The sequence below is a fragment of the Styela clava genome, chromosome 9 (assembly GCF_964204865.1).
Source record: "Styela clava chromosome 9, kaStyClav1.hap1.2, whole genome shotgun sequence".
NCBI lineage: Eukaryota > Metazoa > Chordata > Ascidiacea > Stolidobranchia > Styelidae > Styela > Styela clava.
Genome location: NC_135258.1, coordinates 9047508 through 9062724, shown reverse-complemented (window position 1 = coordinate 9062724; position 15217 = coordinate 9047508). Strand labels below are relative to the sequence as shown.

The following is a 15217-nucleotide window of genomic DNA, read 5'->3' as shown; positions in this document are numbered from 1 at the left end:
TTAAAGTCCAACACTAATATTAATATAACACGGTGCAGTAAATCCTGACTGTCCATTAACAAGGGAGGCAATTGAAAAATAGGTTGAACATGCACCTCCGACAAAACTAAATATTATGATTTCCATTAAAATAACTTTAGTGTGTAATTCAACATCAACTTGAATCCAACCAGTATGCTTTGTATTATCATCTGACCGAGTAACTAAAGAGTTTGAATTTGTTTCTGACTCTTTCCCTCGTGTTAGATGGCAGGGTAGGGGACCGTGTGCATCGGAAGGAATTCGCTGTCTCGATAACAACAAATAGTATACCGGTGGGAAAATGAAACAAATTAAAACGATTGTAGTCCCACCCAATAATGAAAGTATTATGTCGAAGTGAGGAACTGACAACGCCACAAACAAGACGGCACCGGCGAAAGTTGTCCGAAACAAGATTCTTCTGAGACAAAATTCTGTAAACAAATAAATAACTTAAAAGCGAGTTCTGTAAGCTTTGATACTCGCATAATAAATGAAAAGTGCATTGTCTCAAATATTTGTGAAGTAATAAAACTCAAACTTAACTAGAATTCGTTTCGTTCTTTGAGTTGTCGACCGGTAACTAATTTGTGGCGATTATTTGATTAGAACTCACTAATATATTGCAGACAAATTAGCTCAGTAACAACATTTCTCGCGATTAGTAAATGTTTTTTCCCATTTATTCATGACATATCGGTTGGTATTTGTATCTGGACTACCTCAAGCTAACTTGTTTAATATGTAAAATAACAATAAGAAAACCTACTGTTGGGTATCCCGAGGATTCCTTCGATATCTTGACTGACAGGATTGTTGAAGATGAGATAAGCCATGAGAAAATGCGACGTCACTAAAATATTAACCGTGTATGACATCCACCCGGCAGGAAGAGCATCGAGAACATTTGGTTTCATGTTGTCACCGAGAACGACGAGCCCTGTGACTCCGACAAGAAGATACACCGAGATAACAGCTGAAAAATATATTATTTTGATTTTCACTCGATAATTGATCAACAAATTTACAATATTGTATATCTGAGTAGTTTTAATTATGTTTTTAAACTTTCCCAGATGATTGTGCCGCCATGTACCATGTATCATGTTAGAGTTATCTGAATATAATATTCCAGTTATATATATATGTTCCACGTTTGAAGTCTAAAATTGATTTTGAAAACTTGGTTGTGATAATTTCAATTGAAATTGATATTTTATGTACTTTATAACATTGTACTTGTTAATCTTTGTCATCAAATCATGAATTATTGCATGCTCGTCTAAAAAAACGCTACATTTTGGTTCGCAGCGCTAGCATATGAGTAGGCATAATTCTGATCGAGAAACTCATCTGATCTTCTTTGCAAGTCTCAAAATTTATTTCTAGTTTCAATTTGTTGTTCCATGGAATACTTGCGATCGACTTTGACAAAGTTTTATTCAACGAGAAAGACATATTCTCACTTGAAATTCCCATTACCACAGATGTTGAAAACTTATTAGGATGTTTCATATCAAGTTGAATTGTTGGAAAGCAACCAGCACCTCCGAATGCAAAAAGTATTGTCCCTAAAGAACTGAGAAATATTGACCATTCAGGTTCTGCACGTTCAGGTTGAGGATGATTTGAAGTTGCCTGTTAATTAACGACAAATAAATAAAAGAAATAAATGGATTATGTCATGTGTGCATTCCAGAAAGTATGAATTTTTGTCACTTACTTTAATCATACTACCGAATACAAAGAAGGCAGCCCCGATACTTGTGCACGCGGCAATAATTCCGGCTTGCCAAAAATCCTTTGGTGTGCCCAACCACGAAAGGGGTATCAGACATCCTGTGGTGATCATCACAATATAACAAAGAGGAAAACTATCATGTCCCAGGTTGGTAATTAAATTGGATATATTGCCTGATATCAGAAGAAGGAGTACTACTTCTGAAAATGGGAAACAAAAACAGTTCAATCATCAACCATGCAGGTAATGTGAAATCTAAGCAATTATCCGGTTATTTATTCTAAAATATAAATGCTGTATATTTTGCGCTTCCTCGATTTAAGCCTCATAATAACAAGAATTTAATTGGATCACTCCTTGAGGTTGAATCGGTTCGCTTCAAAAATGTATTTACATGTTAGCTAGTTAGTCTTAGCATGACCCCAAGGTAACTATTTTAAGATAGAGATCTCAAACCCTGGCCAGTCCATTCTAAATTTGATTCCTCCCAATCTAGTTCTCTCCTACAGCTTGTTAAAGAATTATTTTGACATGCCAAATACCTGTTCCAAACATGGTAAAATCGATACAGATCCTGGTACCAACTTCAGCAAATCGTCCTCCAGCTCTGTGAGCTATGGTTGGATATGGGTCGGGGATTCTTTCGCTTTCATATTCTGGATATCGAGCTCGTAGTATGGTCCAACATTCACTGAGAAGAGTTCCTGTGTATGAAGCCACTGTGCCGCACACAATGATAAGGGCAGGTCCTGTGAAATATTATGATACTGTATGTTTAGTAATATAAAATTTACTATATCTTCTATTCTGTGATTCTGTAAGTGTATAGCATCACAAGCATTGCCACTGTTGCTAGTTTGAAATTTGTTGAAAGTATGTGATGTGGTATTAAATTGTGTGCCCCACGGCACGCGTACGTGCATTCTCATATCATTTATCCAACTAACATCACTTACTGGAAAATGGATAGTTAATAGAGATTGTATTAAATAGCCATCAGACCACCAGATGGGCGATGTATTCGGCGCTTCAATGGTATTACTCGAAACAGAAGTGCTTCTCTCGTGGAAAGTAGTTTAGAGGAATTTTGAAGATGACCTGGCCGCCCGGGATAATGATCAAAACGACCTATGTAACACTTTTTGAACGAACACTGAATACTTCTCACCAATGTATCCGCTATTCACTATGGCTTGTGGAATAGTCAGAACTCCAGTTCCACACATTGTTCCAACAATAAACAATGCAGCTGTCGTTACGCCAAATTTCTTTTTCTCATCTTCATTCTGTAACAACACATAATTGTCATGACCTATATTATAACTGGGTACAGTCTAGTAGTCTAAACTAACTTGTTGGAATAAATATTATTTTGAAATTTTTTCAATCGGACTAACGATATTGATTTTTTTCTACTTGGTTTATTTGTTTTATTTGGTCACAAAGTTAACTTTCAGATCGTGATTGAATGTGGTTTTAATTTTAATCAGTGTTGCTGAGCCAAAAAGTATTTTCTCTGAAGGTTCTAGTAATTACTAGAATTATATATATATATATATCATTCACTAGTTTATCTATTCATTAATTTTTTATATCTATGAATTGATCTATTTTTACAATATGTCAGTATAAAATTTCATACCGATATAATGGACGATGATAGTGTAAACGTTGAACCGCTTTCTGACGAATCTGTTGATTCATCCATCATCCTATAGCTATATTGACTTCGATTGTAGCGTGTTTTCAATTTTGCTACAATACCTTTGATTTTCTTCAATTCTGTCTGATTCAATAAATCTTGTTTGATTTTGCCTGAGATTTCAACGTAAAATTAAAGTCTTGGACTGTTGAATTTCCAATTCTTATCAACAAAAAGTCCGCTACCTAATAAACGAGTTACCGGGTCGAATTTCAAGGATTGCTAATCAGTTAACTGATGTAAAATCAAACTTTGCCAAATACTGAAATATTTCGATAAATTTTGGCCCTGGAAAATAGGCGCAAAGAGATTACAAATAAACGTACCTTTAACCTCCGAACAGCGAGTTTCTACATTTAATTTAAATGGCCTATCCGAGAAGCGAAATAACTATCTGCGTTTACTTGGGTTTGATGAACTATTTAGCAAACATACGATCTCATGACTTGATGACTAATCAAACAAATGCATTGCAAAGTAATAGAAATTATGTCGACTTTTGTGTAATGCACATATACACATGCCCAGCAGCACAAGGTAAAAGACAAATATTGCACTATTTTCTATTTTGGTTGGTCTTATCAAAGGCAGTGTTAGGTATTATTTCTAAGCGTCGAGTCGCCAGTCACGGATGATTTGAGTATGAGTCAAGTACGATTCCTAGCAAATTTAAAAGTCTGAGTCCTAAGCCGAGTCGAGTCATTGCACTCCCGAGCCACACCAGGTATATTTCATAAACAGCAGTGAAATGAATGAATACGAGTTGAATTAACTTTGAGAGCCGCAATCTAGAGTAAATTTTTTGGAAAACTGAACCGTTCAATAACTACCTGACAACATTTATACCTCGGCAACAACAAGGGGTATTTCAAGTAACTTATGCAGTGAGCTAGTAAATTTCCGAATTTTTCAGTATTACGTTCGCCGGCGTGGTACATCATCGTTTATTTACCATTTCAAACGCTATCGAGAATTTTGTTTAGATGAGTTGATTAACCACAAATCAACATCGATATTGAGAGATATTTGCGATTTCGTTAATCGACAAAACTGCATAAAATGCGGATCTTGTAGTCCGTTTATAAACACACCCTTCCGTGACTGTTGGGTTGAAAAGAAGCAAAATTTCTATGTCAATAAATATTCTAAGCTCATTCTGATATATTTACTAAACCGTGTCTTGGAGTATTAAACAGTCAATCTACTCAATTTGAGCAATTTCTGTTTGGGCGTCTCCAACAATATGGCATTACTTGATAAATTTTGTTTATTCAATTTATAACTTTATGCCTATTCTGAACCGAAAAAAAAATCGAAATACGCCCATAAGCCTTACTTTATTTGATCTTTAACCTTGTACGGAAGAAAATAGGTTCACAGTTCTCCCGATTTTCATATATTGATGAAACACCGTTCGTGTACAATAGGGACATTTATTCATTGTCTCCATACCATATATCATCGACAAAACCACCCACAAACAAACTATTAGATCTAAACTCCATTATTTTCGTGTTTGTTTGCAATTTCAGCAAAATCTTCTTCATAATCAAGAGGTCGAGAAAGAATAAGATGAATATGGAAGCTTAAATTATGTTGACGTTTGTAATCCTCGATTCTACGTTTCAATTCCGAACGATGATTCATTGCCAGCAGCTGTGTTGCATTCGAAGGACTGGATTTGTGTATATTCAATTGTTTCAGGTTTTGACGACCGTTGTTGTATGTTGTCTCGTCGCTTTCTTTTCGCAGAAAATAAAGAGCTCTAAAATGGTTAACAATAAAATAATGGCGTAACGTATTCGTTCATTATTTATTACTAAAAATACTGCCCAGTAAAGTTTGGATGTGGAGGATTAAGGTATCCGCAGTTTGCTTGCCTTTTGAAGAGAAGTTGTGTGCCACAAAACCATTAGAAAAAATGTATTATCGAGCAAATCTGCTGTTTACTGCTATTGGGAATTTGGGACCCAAAGATCTAATTTACTGAACGGTCAACGCAAAAACACATGGGTACAAAGCCCAGTGCGTCTATTTCATACCAAATAACTGTTTTGCATAATCAAACACTTTGTGTCACGAATCATCACAAAATATGTCAATTATACCAAAATTTCGACATTTCAGGTCATTTTGTATAAACCATCAAAAACTTTTTCGTTGAAATGAATGCAATCCAATAAAATTCCAATGTCTTTTGATATAAAAAAATACAAAAAAAATTACTTTCACTATACTTTCAAAAAAATTGATGAAATTCAACATGTGCTCGGAATGGCCCTTTCTATTTGTAAATACGATTCAAATCGGAGGTTCAATTCCAGACGTAGTCCCAATCAGGTAACATGACCGACCCCGGATAAAATGAAATTTTCTGTTGCATTAAAATATTATTGATGTTGTTAAAATGTCAAATTCAGTCGTGAAACCATGGCTGCATCTATTAATATCCTGCCACTAATGCCCTGAGGTAGTTTCTTTGTATCGGCGTATTTTTTGAATCAGGTTATGTCATGTTAGTTAAAGGCGGGGCATTCACCTAATTTGCTAACTAGAATTTGAAGAAAACAGATTAGAACTTAGTGAATGGTGGAAACAACAGGATGCTGTTCCAGCACAATTTAAAAAGCCTGCTTTTCCCACAGCTATATACATCAATGTGACTGAAACAGCCCGTAAACTTGCATCAATTTGCAAGTGAGTAATACATACCTGAATCCAGTTTTCTGATAGCTGACTTTTCTCCAGCCATGATCCTTCAGGAAGGGAACTATCACTTTCCTATGCAATGCAGATGGTGGCTTTCCAGGTGTTGCGACGTGCAAGAAAAATGCGTCATCGTTTTCACCCTTTCGGTCGCTTTCCCTTACAACTGCTAGTATGTCCTGAGTATCAAAATCCGCCATGGCGATTGTAAACAATAACATGAACAACACATAAACAACAGGAAACCGCAGTGCTTAAAAACAGCTGCTCGTGAAATCAATCACAATTTTAATAAAACAAATCCACGTAAAGAAAGCCAACTATAAAATATGTGACAAACCTGATAAAAATGCATTCGTAGACCCTATCAAACAAAGCCATTTCAGAATTAGTAATTGTTCGATTTACCTAAAAATGTACATAAAATGTAATTGTTTTTCTTCACTTGTAATAAGCGTTTTTTGTTTGTTTACAATAATCTTAAGTTTAAAACCGTATTAAGCACTTTAACACGGGATTTTGAGAGGTAAAAAACGCAAGTTTGTAAATTTTACAGCTTTATACATCTCGTATTTTTTGCATTCGATTATCAAAAATGTCATTGTCATGTCAAATATTTCGATTGTTCACAGTATATAAGGGTCGAAATACAAAACCACGATTTAGCTTTCTTGCCAAACAGTCAATACTACTGGCTACCTCTCGGTCGCTTTGCTAGCTTTCACGACTGACAATCTTTGATCAATCTACATTGACCTGCAAACTTTTCCAGTCTTTTTGTCCATTCAGTGTCATTGACGTTTACCAAACAATCTGTACTCGATGCCCTAATATCAATTGACCTAGATTAACATGCAGGCAAGATAGCATGTTAACTCCAATGACATAGAACTCTCCTAATCTGTTTGCACAAACTCACTCATATCTCTTTTATCTCTAACAACTAAAACACGACTTTAAACTATACTGGTCCAATTGCTTTAAAATTCTCAATGGTCAAAGATTGTATTTTTCGCTAAAAGGCTATTACTTTCATTTATTTCAAAAAATTTCTGGGCTCCGGAATTTGTTTGTTTGTGTGCCATTACGTTATCTAAATTAAAAATTGTGCACATTATAGCGGTTGAAATCGTGAATTAAAAACCGCGGCACCAGTAGTCTCTCGTGACAAATTGCAAACCTGTACTACCTCGTTTTGGCTTTCCTGTCGATATATTTGAGCATCCATCTCTTGTTAAACAGTAGCATAATTTTTTGGCGTATTTAGCCAATTATACGTTTATATTGATAGATCGCAAAAAATAAATTTATATAAATTTTATATTATTTTTTATATTAGCAAATTTTTATTTTTGAGATTTTTTTGTGTGATATAAAAAGTTTCACACTCGTTCACTCCCAAACTCGCGTCACTCTCACTGTGAAAGTCCTTTTTCCTGAAACGCCATCTGCTAGCGTATGTTTCTTTGCTGCAATGTCTGGACCAGTAAAGGAATATTTTTCAAATTGAATCACATTATTAACAGCGCTGACGTGGAAATAATGTTGGATTCTCTGCAACGCCACACATCACGTTAATCGATTCTCTAATAAAGTCTAACTCAAGGCTTCCTCTAATTTTCTTTTTCTTCCAACAATACCCAGATATGAATATGTTTCATAGGAACTTATACCCAAGACAGATTAATTTGACGTATCGCCACACCATCGCTGTACTACCATAAATTTTGTCCTAATGGCGCCGCGACAGGTATCTGAATAAATGTGTATTAATGCGAGTATTGGAGTACTCATACCTCCTTCAACTTGACATACGTGTGTGTCAGAAATCCTATATTATACCATCTTCCCTAAGGTGATATGTTTTTTATAATTAATATTCATTATAAATGTCATTTATTATTATTACTAAGTTCGCAAGCAAGAATATGAATTGTGACTACAAGTCTGCAAAATAAATCAGCATTCTTCGAGACAAAAATTTCGACTGAAATAACAGATATTTTACACTAAAATAACTGCCATTTTATCACTTTATATTGACATATAGATTATCATTCGAATTGTCACTTTTATAAAGATGACACCAGAAAATTCTTTTCGAAGAATGCATAGGCTGTACTTTTTAACAGTATCCACCGTGGACTGGAATAAAAGTCAGTTCCACTCTGCATCATTCATCATTGATATAACAATGTGAGTTCCGTCTAAAATTGTGTGACGTTATTTCAGCAGTAGTTGAGCGTGGTATTACTAAATTTTCATAAATACCCTGATTCTAGTGAACGATCGGAAGCACTGAGTCATTGTTATCAATTTTTAATCGCATCCCATTATGTTGGAAGTTTTATAATAACTTTAACGGGCTGTAACACGGCAGTGAGCATTTTCTGAAAAGGCTATTGCTCATTTCAATATAGGAATTATGATGAAGTTTGAGCGTTCGTAGCAAATATTTAAAAAAAAAAGTGGCGGTGCATTAACATATCTATTGATTATGTTAACTCGAATTTCTAGCAATTTCAAAATTTTTCGTCGTTTTTGCTGTACTTCTTTGCACTGTAAAATTATTACTGTACTAAACAGTTAGAATTGAAGTCAGTGTTTGACGACCAGGCCACAGAGACGATGAAATTCTACATGATAATCAGCATTATTGGATTTGCTTGTGGCCTAATAATGTCAATACAAGCTAAGGTATTATAGTAACTATTGAAACACTATCACCCGTTTAACATGAATTCATTATTATTATAGACAGACTTCATTGTATTTAAACACAGTTTTTTTTTTTTGACCAATTAATAGCAGTACAGGGCAAGGTGTTCTTGTAAATGTATCAATACAATTATTTTATAGACAGATGGTATTTGAAAATGTAATATTGCATTTATATTATCGGCGACTATACAAAATCAATCAATCAGATCAGGAGTCATAATACTTATTTGACCGCGAGCCAGGTTTGACTCAAACTGTGTTGAAACGGGCCGGACAAATATTTTTGGGGGCTCCCGAAGTATGCGAACCAAGATGGCGGGCATCGGAATATGCGAACCAAGATGGCGGACATTGGAATGTAATATGTGTACTAGGTTAGGGTTAGGCCATGATTTTAGGTATAAATACTACGGGAGGCTCTTGGCTAGTCTTCGAACTGATAATAGGACTAAAATAAGGAAAATTGGAAAAAAATTATCGCCTAACCCTAACCTGTTACCCATGTTACGTTCCGATGTCCGCCATCTTGGTTCGCATATTCCGATGTCCGCCATCTTGGTTCGCATACTTCGGGAGCACCTATTTTTGTCAATGCGATACAATAAATTCCCTAAAGTTGGGAAATGCATTCATTTTCTTCAACAATATGAATTCTACATTTCTGAAGGCTTGAATATTAAATTCTATATCGCAGAATATAGATCAAGAACATCATTGCAGAACAAATATGCATGATTTATAGACAGCTATCCTGAGGTTAGCTGTTAGCACAAGAATTGAATGAAAGCAGTACAAAAGTTAACGTGACCTGTAAAATGCGTTCGACGTTCATTTTAGCACGAGAATACCGATGAGGTCTAGCCTTCCTTAATGTTAACGGTACCTATTTAACAACGTTATATCAGTTAATGCTCAACTTTTGGTAACTATGGTAAGGTTCTACAAATCTTCAAAAAATAGCTTTTATGCCTTTGAACACCGTCACCGTCATAACTTAAGTAGTAATAACTTAAAAAAAAAAATGAAAAGGCTACCCAACTCAACGCAAGAGAAAGAAGTACAAAGTTAGATTCATCCGCCCGCCTACAGCTGATAACATTTTAATTGTTAGGTCACGTAGAAGTCTGCGTTCATTGGCCAATGTCGCCGAAATGGCAGAGAATTTGAGACCGAGGGTATAGCACTTATTTTTTGTAGTAAAAGAGTCTTTTTCGTAAAACGTGCAACTTTTGGGAATGGAAACAAGGTATTATTTGTTATTTAATTTCTGAGGAACATTTTAAAATCATTCCCAAGTAGTTCTTAATGTGCGGTACGAAACTGAAATATAAACGGCCTCGTCTCGCGGCCTAATTCATTGGAAAAAAAATCGCCATTTTTTGTGTTATCGCGGGCCGTATGAAAGACGCCACGTGCCGGATCCTGCCCGCGGGCCGTAGTTTGGTGACCCCTGAATTAGATAATATTGCGACAGATCCGCATTTTCAAGTATGGAAATATTATGTATTCCATAAAATTAACTGATGTCTATCTTTAGAGGGGATTCAGGTCCGTGTATTACCAGAATCATAAACGGACATTTTGTTTCTCAAGGAAATTGCGAAAAACCTGACGGAGAAGGTAATGCTATGATCAAAATTAAACCATGTAGTAAGCATTTAATATAAGTGAAATGAGTGTGTAATATAGTTAACAAGCTGGCCAATCGCTGAGAGATGTTTTCCTCTGTATATTTATATCAATTATTAAATAAATCTCAAAATAAAAAGATGAGAAACAGATAGTATGACTTACAGATATCAGGCACCAACCTTATGTTTGGTAAAATCAACTAAATTTTCTATTTTCTAAACTCGCCGCATAATTTTAGAGATATGGCAACAATACGTCCATTTTCTATCTCTCGGATCGGCAAAAGCAAAATTCGTATAATATTTAAATATAAACTTTTTTTTAACCCGAACCTGCTAATTTTTTTCATATATGATTTGAAAATTTAATCCCACATTGTTTTTCATTTTAGATATTGTTGCTCAACTACGTAGAAAGGTTGATGCGACCAAAGAAGGAGGTTAGCTGCATAATTTATATTCAAAAAAAAAAAATTATTGGGTGCAAAGAATTTTTTGCGCCCTAAAAATTCTATTCTGCCTTTTATTCTAAAGTATAATCTATTCTATATAACTGATGCATTGTACTTTACCTGATAGGCTAATGCCAAAACGTATCATGAAGCTTTTCATTCAATGAGAAAAATGTGATTATCGATAAACTATCGTTAGATTACATTGAAATATATAGAAAATTTTTTTGATAAATACTCAGTCATGAATTATATTTTACAGAAACGTGCCCGATCTACCATAACGGTAAATGTACCTGGCCAATTAAGATTGGTGAAAAAACAACAAACTTTACTGGTGCTATCTCGGTTTGTGAAACGATTGGTCGAAAACTCGCCGACATCACAAGTAGAAAGCAATATAATCTTATCGCCTCTTACATGGAACCGTGGTTAGCTGAGGATGAAAATCAATCATTTTTTATTTGGACTGGAATGAAATACAGTTCTGAGGTGAGAATCAATAAGTTTTATATTGAACAGTATCAGAGCTGACTTATAAGATTGGATTATGAAAAGTGTTCATTCTAGTAACTGAAGTAAACAACTCGCATGCGGCACTTTTGCTCATTTTACTGATGCTATTACATGTTATGGATTATTACATTACGCTTATGGTATCTCTTTGACGTTGTCTCAAATTAAAAAAATCGTTTGTGGACATTATTAGCATTTCCGAGCAGCATCCTAACAAAATTTTATATCAAAAGTTTACATGAAATATCCTAATAACGAAATATTTATCTTGTCGAGTTCTGATGATTGCTCTACTGCTTGATTTTAAATCCTGGCATGTCAGAAAATATTTGCGACACTAACATTGACCAATATACCTCAATTTTGAGTGATAATTCGATATTTTTCATTGGTGCAATATTAATTTATACTTGAGAAATTACAAAATATGATTTTAGTAATATGTTACCTAATGCGAGTTGTATATTTAATTATTTTCAATGATAATCAATGCTTTGTTATAAAGATATTACACACGATACCAGCGGAATCAATACTCGCTTCAAACCGTTTGTTTATTTACAGATTAAAAATCTGACGTTCATCGATGGTACCGAACCCAACTGGTTGTTAAAATACCCTAATCTGCCAGCAGAAGAAAAAGATGTCGGAGTGGTAATGAAAATATCAAATGGACAAGCATTCATTCTTTATCGATATTGGCATAAAGTAGGCTTTGGTGCTTTATGCCAGTAAAATTGTTATATCTTTTCAAAAACACCACATACTGACTAGAGATGTATCGATGTATCGGTATCGACAGTATCGGCCCAATTCTTGGTAATAGACAATGGAGATTACTCTATCTTTAATTAAGTTTTGAAAAATTGTAAATTCATTGAAAAGCTATTTTTCACAATACCAGCATTTTTTGCAAGGCAAAGTAGAGCGAACTATAGGTGTAAGTCTAATTCTAATATGCTACCCGCTACACTAATAGTTCTATATCTGAATGACAACAATTCGATGACCATTTTCGTTGCGATTTATTTTAATTTTTACGGACTTCAATATAGATATTTTATGTGTTCTTTCCCGAAATGCTTTAGTTGTAAACAATTTTTCTTATTTGTTGTTTGCTTTCTTTGTAATTTTTATAGGCCTACATTTCTTCAACTTTGCCTTTGATGTAAATTTCCTCTCGATATGCTTTTCTTGTATTTATTTTATTATACATTTCAGAAAAAATGCTTTTACTGTAAATTTTTTCGATAATTTATCTTTTTCAAAACAGTCAATAGTTGTAACTGAATCATATGTATACTTGGTGTAAAAAGCTGACGACGATGGTTCACGTATGGCCACTCTCCAACCACAAACACAAATGAAATAATATTTATATCATGAAAATGAACCGTTTCTGCAATACTATTAAAAATGTAACTGGAAACAAATATACCTCAAACTACTTGATGTTGTTATCCTTATATATACAGTCGCTGTATCTTAATGACGCGAGGAGAATTCTACCCCAGTATTTATATATATATTTTTTATCATGCACTATCAATTTATTGCGTTTTATCCGCATTGCCTGCGGTAGTATGTTTTACTTCTCACGGCGCTATTAAGATGTATTTTTGGTGTTCATTTTTAGTTTGTATGATATCGTTTCAGTCTGTAAAAGAGCATAGCGCCTATAAGAGCCAATTTTCAACATTTTTTCGAGGCCGCAGTTTGCATACCTACACACCCCTGTGTTCTGCAATAATAATAAAGAAACTGATATTCTATGTTTACGATATATTTTGCATGAGAGATGACCCCAGTACAGCGATGGTGTGGCGATACGTCAAATTAACTGTCTCGAGTATAAGTTCTTATGAAACATATTCTTATCTGGGTATTGTTGGAAAAATAAAAAAAATTAGAGGAAGCCTTGAATGAGCAAAATGTCGTCGTTGTATAATCGTGGCAACTGGATAGAATTGATTTCAATCAGTTTTGCCATCATTGAATTATACTTTATTGGAGAATCGATTAATGTGATGTGTGGCGTTGCAGAGAATCCAACATTAATTCTACGTCAGCGCTGTCTTCATCTTGTGTATCGGATTCCATCTTTAGCACGTGTTGAAGTTCACCTGCTTATGAAAAAAACGTATACGCACTAAATTTGACGCATTCTTCATAGATTAAGTCTACTGTAAATACTGTGATTTAATTTAAAATATATACTGCTACTGGCTCAAACTTTGAAGCACAGAAACACAAGACGATAGCAGGAGTTTTAGGACAGCGTATAACAGAACGAGTGACGCGAGTTTGGGAGTGAACGAGTGTAAAACTATTTGATATCGAACAAAAAAAATTTAAAAATAAAATTGCTCAACATTTGCTTATAGAAAATAAATATACAGTTATTTAAAACTGCTTGATTCAGTCTGTTCATTGCAGTATACTCAATAATTTAATAAACAATTTTCTCCGAAAATATTTGTAAATTTCGGAAAATGCATACAGAGAATCGTATAACTCAGAAATGTTCTCACCATGAAATGTCCTTCTGGCTTATACTGCGCAATTTATTACACCGTATACTAGTGAGAATTATTAGGATATTTAATTTCTAATTTCTTTTGGAATTTATTTCTCTTCGGATAATATTGCGCAATTTGGGTGTCCAATTACCAAATTTCCGACCTACTCAACCGAGGTTGTCAAAAGAGATATTCAGTACTAGAGTACTTCAAAATTTCATTATTGTATCTCATTTTTCTTGTTTGAAGTTTTCCTATCATTGTCATTCTAAATAAATCTAACATTATGACTGCAATGTGTTTCGTTACCGTCAGACAAGTTGACAATTTCTTCAATTGCTTGCATGAAATCTGCAACTGTGTCATCGCTCAGCTCTTCTGATAAATCATTTTCCATCTTGGACATTGCCTTTCTGAATTCTGCTTCGTCCTAGAAATTTTGCATATCGAACTGAATAGCTTAGAGTTGAGGAATAATTTAATCAATATACCATATAGTTATCAATGAGGTTATAATTTTGATGGTTTTGTTGTTTGCACTTGCACAACTACAATGGACAATAAGCAGAAATAGACTTTGGATACGGAAATGTTTTTGAGGGGCACCTTACCATACTTCTTAGAGTTTTAATTCCATCCCAGGATTTAATCGTTTTTTTGACTACGTATCTGACAACGCTGAAAAACACCAGTAAAAAATATCGTTTTAAATTCTTCACAAAAAAACAGGTAGTTGATATTTAGATGATTGTGTCAAAATTGATAATTTTTTTGTCTTTGAATAAAGGAAAATTCATTTGTGGCAGAAATATAATCGATGTCTATTTGAAACATCTTGATAAGTTTTGAATAGTTGAATTCGATTTTGCCAATTTTTATTTGTAATAAATCAAATCCAACACGCATTCATATTAAACTTTTCTATCGCCTAGACTGGATGGATAGAGAAGATTGAGATATTGATGATGCAAACTTCTTAGATAGTTTTAGAAATGTAAATTCAAATGATTCAAAATAAATTCAGACAAATAGTTCTGTATAGTGTGTCTTTTATCTACTTACGGATATTTTCTCCACACACGATGTACGGTTCTGACTGTTTTTTTCACCCAGCCCCAACCTTGGGTGTCTTGTATCAGTAACGCAGCCAATAAAGCAACAAGTACCACCGCTTTCGTATTCATCTTGTATATGTCAGATTTTGAATT

General features: G+C 34.3%; 4 protein-coding genes across 4 annotated transcripts; 1 reads left to right on the top strand and 3 right to left on the bottom strand.

The window, feature by feature from the left end:
- Positions 1 to 3470, bottom strand: LOC120340007 (uncharacterized). Its single transcript, XM_039408259.2, has 7 exons — positions 3405 to 3470; positions 2931 to 3048; positions 2305 to 2511; positions 1745 to 1962; positions 1488 to 1659; positions 791 to 997; positions 1 to 455 (listed from the first exon to the last, which is right to left on the bottom strand). The coding sequence occupies exons 1-7, from the start codon at positions 3468 to 3470 to the stop codon at positions 1 to 3; spliced, it is 1443 nt and encodes a 480-aa protein (XP_039264193.2).
- A 1407-nt stretch (positions 3471 to 4877) lies between these two features.
- LOC120339249 (uncharacterized) lies at positions 4878 to 6455 on the bottom strand. Its single transcript, XM_039407341.2, has 2 exons — positions 6177 to 6455; positions 4878 to 5229 (listed from the first exon to the last, which is right to left on the bottom strand). Exons 1-2 carry the CDS (start codon positions 6389 to 6391, stop codon positions 4959 to 4961), a joined length of 486 nt encoding a protein of 161 aa, XP_039263275.1. The 5' UTR covers positions 6392 to 6455; the 3' UTR covers positions 4878 to 4958.
- Positions 6456 to 10102: 3647 nt separating this feature from the next.
- Positions 10103 to 13121, top strand: LOC120340138 (uncharacterized). The gene is made up of 4 exons (XM_078116370.1): positions 10103 to 10511; positions 10915 to 10962; positions 11237 to 11466; positions 12055 to 13121. Exons 1-4 carry the CDS (start codon positions 10415 to 10417, stop codon positions 12223 to 12225), a joined length of 546 nt encoding a protein of 181 aa, XP_077972496.1. The 5' UTR covers positions 10103 to 10414; the 3' UTR covers positions 12226 to 13121.
- Positions 13122 to 13257: 136 nt separating this feature from the next.
- LOC120339621 (uncharacterized) lies at positions 13258 to 15217 on the bottom strand. Its single transcript, XM_039407787.2, has 4 exons — positions 15072 to 15217; positions 14621 to 14687; positions 14319 to 14439; positions 13258 to 13613 (listed from the first exon to the last, which is right to left on the bottom strand). Exons 1-4 carry the CDS (start codon positions 15191 to 15193, stop codon positions 13510 to 13512), a joined length of 414 nt encoding a protein of 137 aa, XP_039263721.2. The 5' UTR covers positions 15194 to 15217; the 3' UTR covers positions 13258 to 13509.

Coding starts and splice junctions, on each gene's coding strand:
- LOC120340007 (XM_039408259.2), bottom strand. CDS start 3,470: ATGGATGAATCAACAGATTCGTCAGAAAGCGGTTCAACGTTTACACTA. Junction 2,512..2,930: donor AGTGAATAGCGGATACATTG/GTGAGAAGTATT, acceptor AATATTTCACAG/GACCTGCCCTTATCATTGTG. Junction 1,660..1,744: donor TATTCGGTAGTATGATTAAA/GTAAGTGACAAA, acceptor GTTAATTAACAG/GCAACTTCAAATCATCCTCA.
- LOC120339249 (XM_039407341.2), bottom strand. CDS start 6,391: ATGTTATTGTTTACAATCGCCATGGCGGATTTTGATACTCAGGACATA. Junction 5,230..6,176: donor TATCAGAAAACTGGATTCAG/GTATGTATTACT, acceptor TAACCATTTTAG/AGCTCTTTATTTTCTGCGAA.
- LOC120340138 (XM_078116370.1), top strand. CDS start 10,415: ATGTCTATCTTTAGAGGGGATTCAGGTCCGTGTATTACCAGAATCATA. Junction 10,512..10,914: donor CGAAAAACCTGACGGAGAAG/GTAATGCTATGA, acceptor TTTTCATTTTAG/ATATTGTTGCTCAACTACGT. Junction 11,467..12,054: donor GAATGAAATACAGTTCTGAG/GTGAGAATCAAT, acceptor GTTTATTTACAG/ATTAAAAATCTGACGTTCAT.
- LOC120339621 (XM_039407787.2), bottom strand. CDS start 15,193: ATGAATACGAAAGCGGTGGTACTTGTTGCTTTATTGGCTGCGTTACTG. Junction 14,440..14,620: donor TTAAAACTCTAAGAAGTATG/GTAAGGTGCCCC, acceptor CAAAATTTCTAG/GACGAAGCAGAATTCAGAAA. Junction 13,614..14,318: donor AATTGTCAACTTGTCTGACG/GTAACGAAACAC, acceptor TTTCATAAGCAG/GTGAACTTCAACACGTGCTA.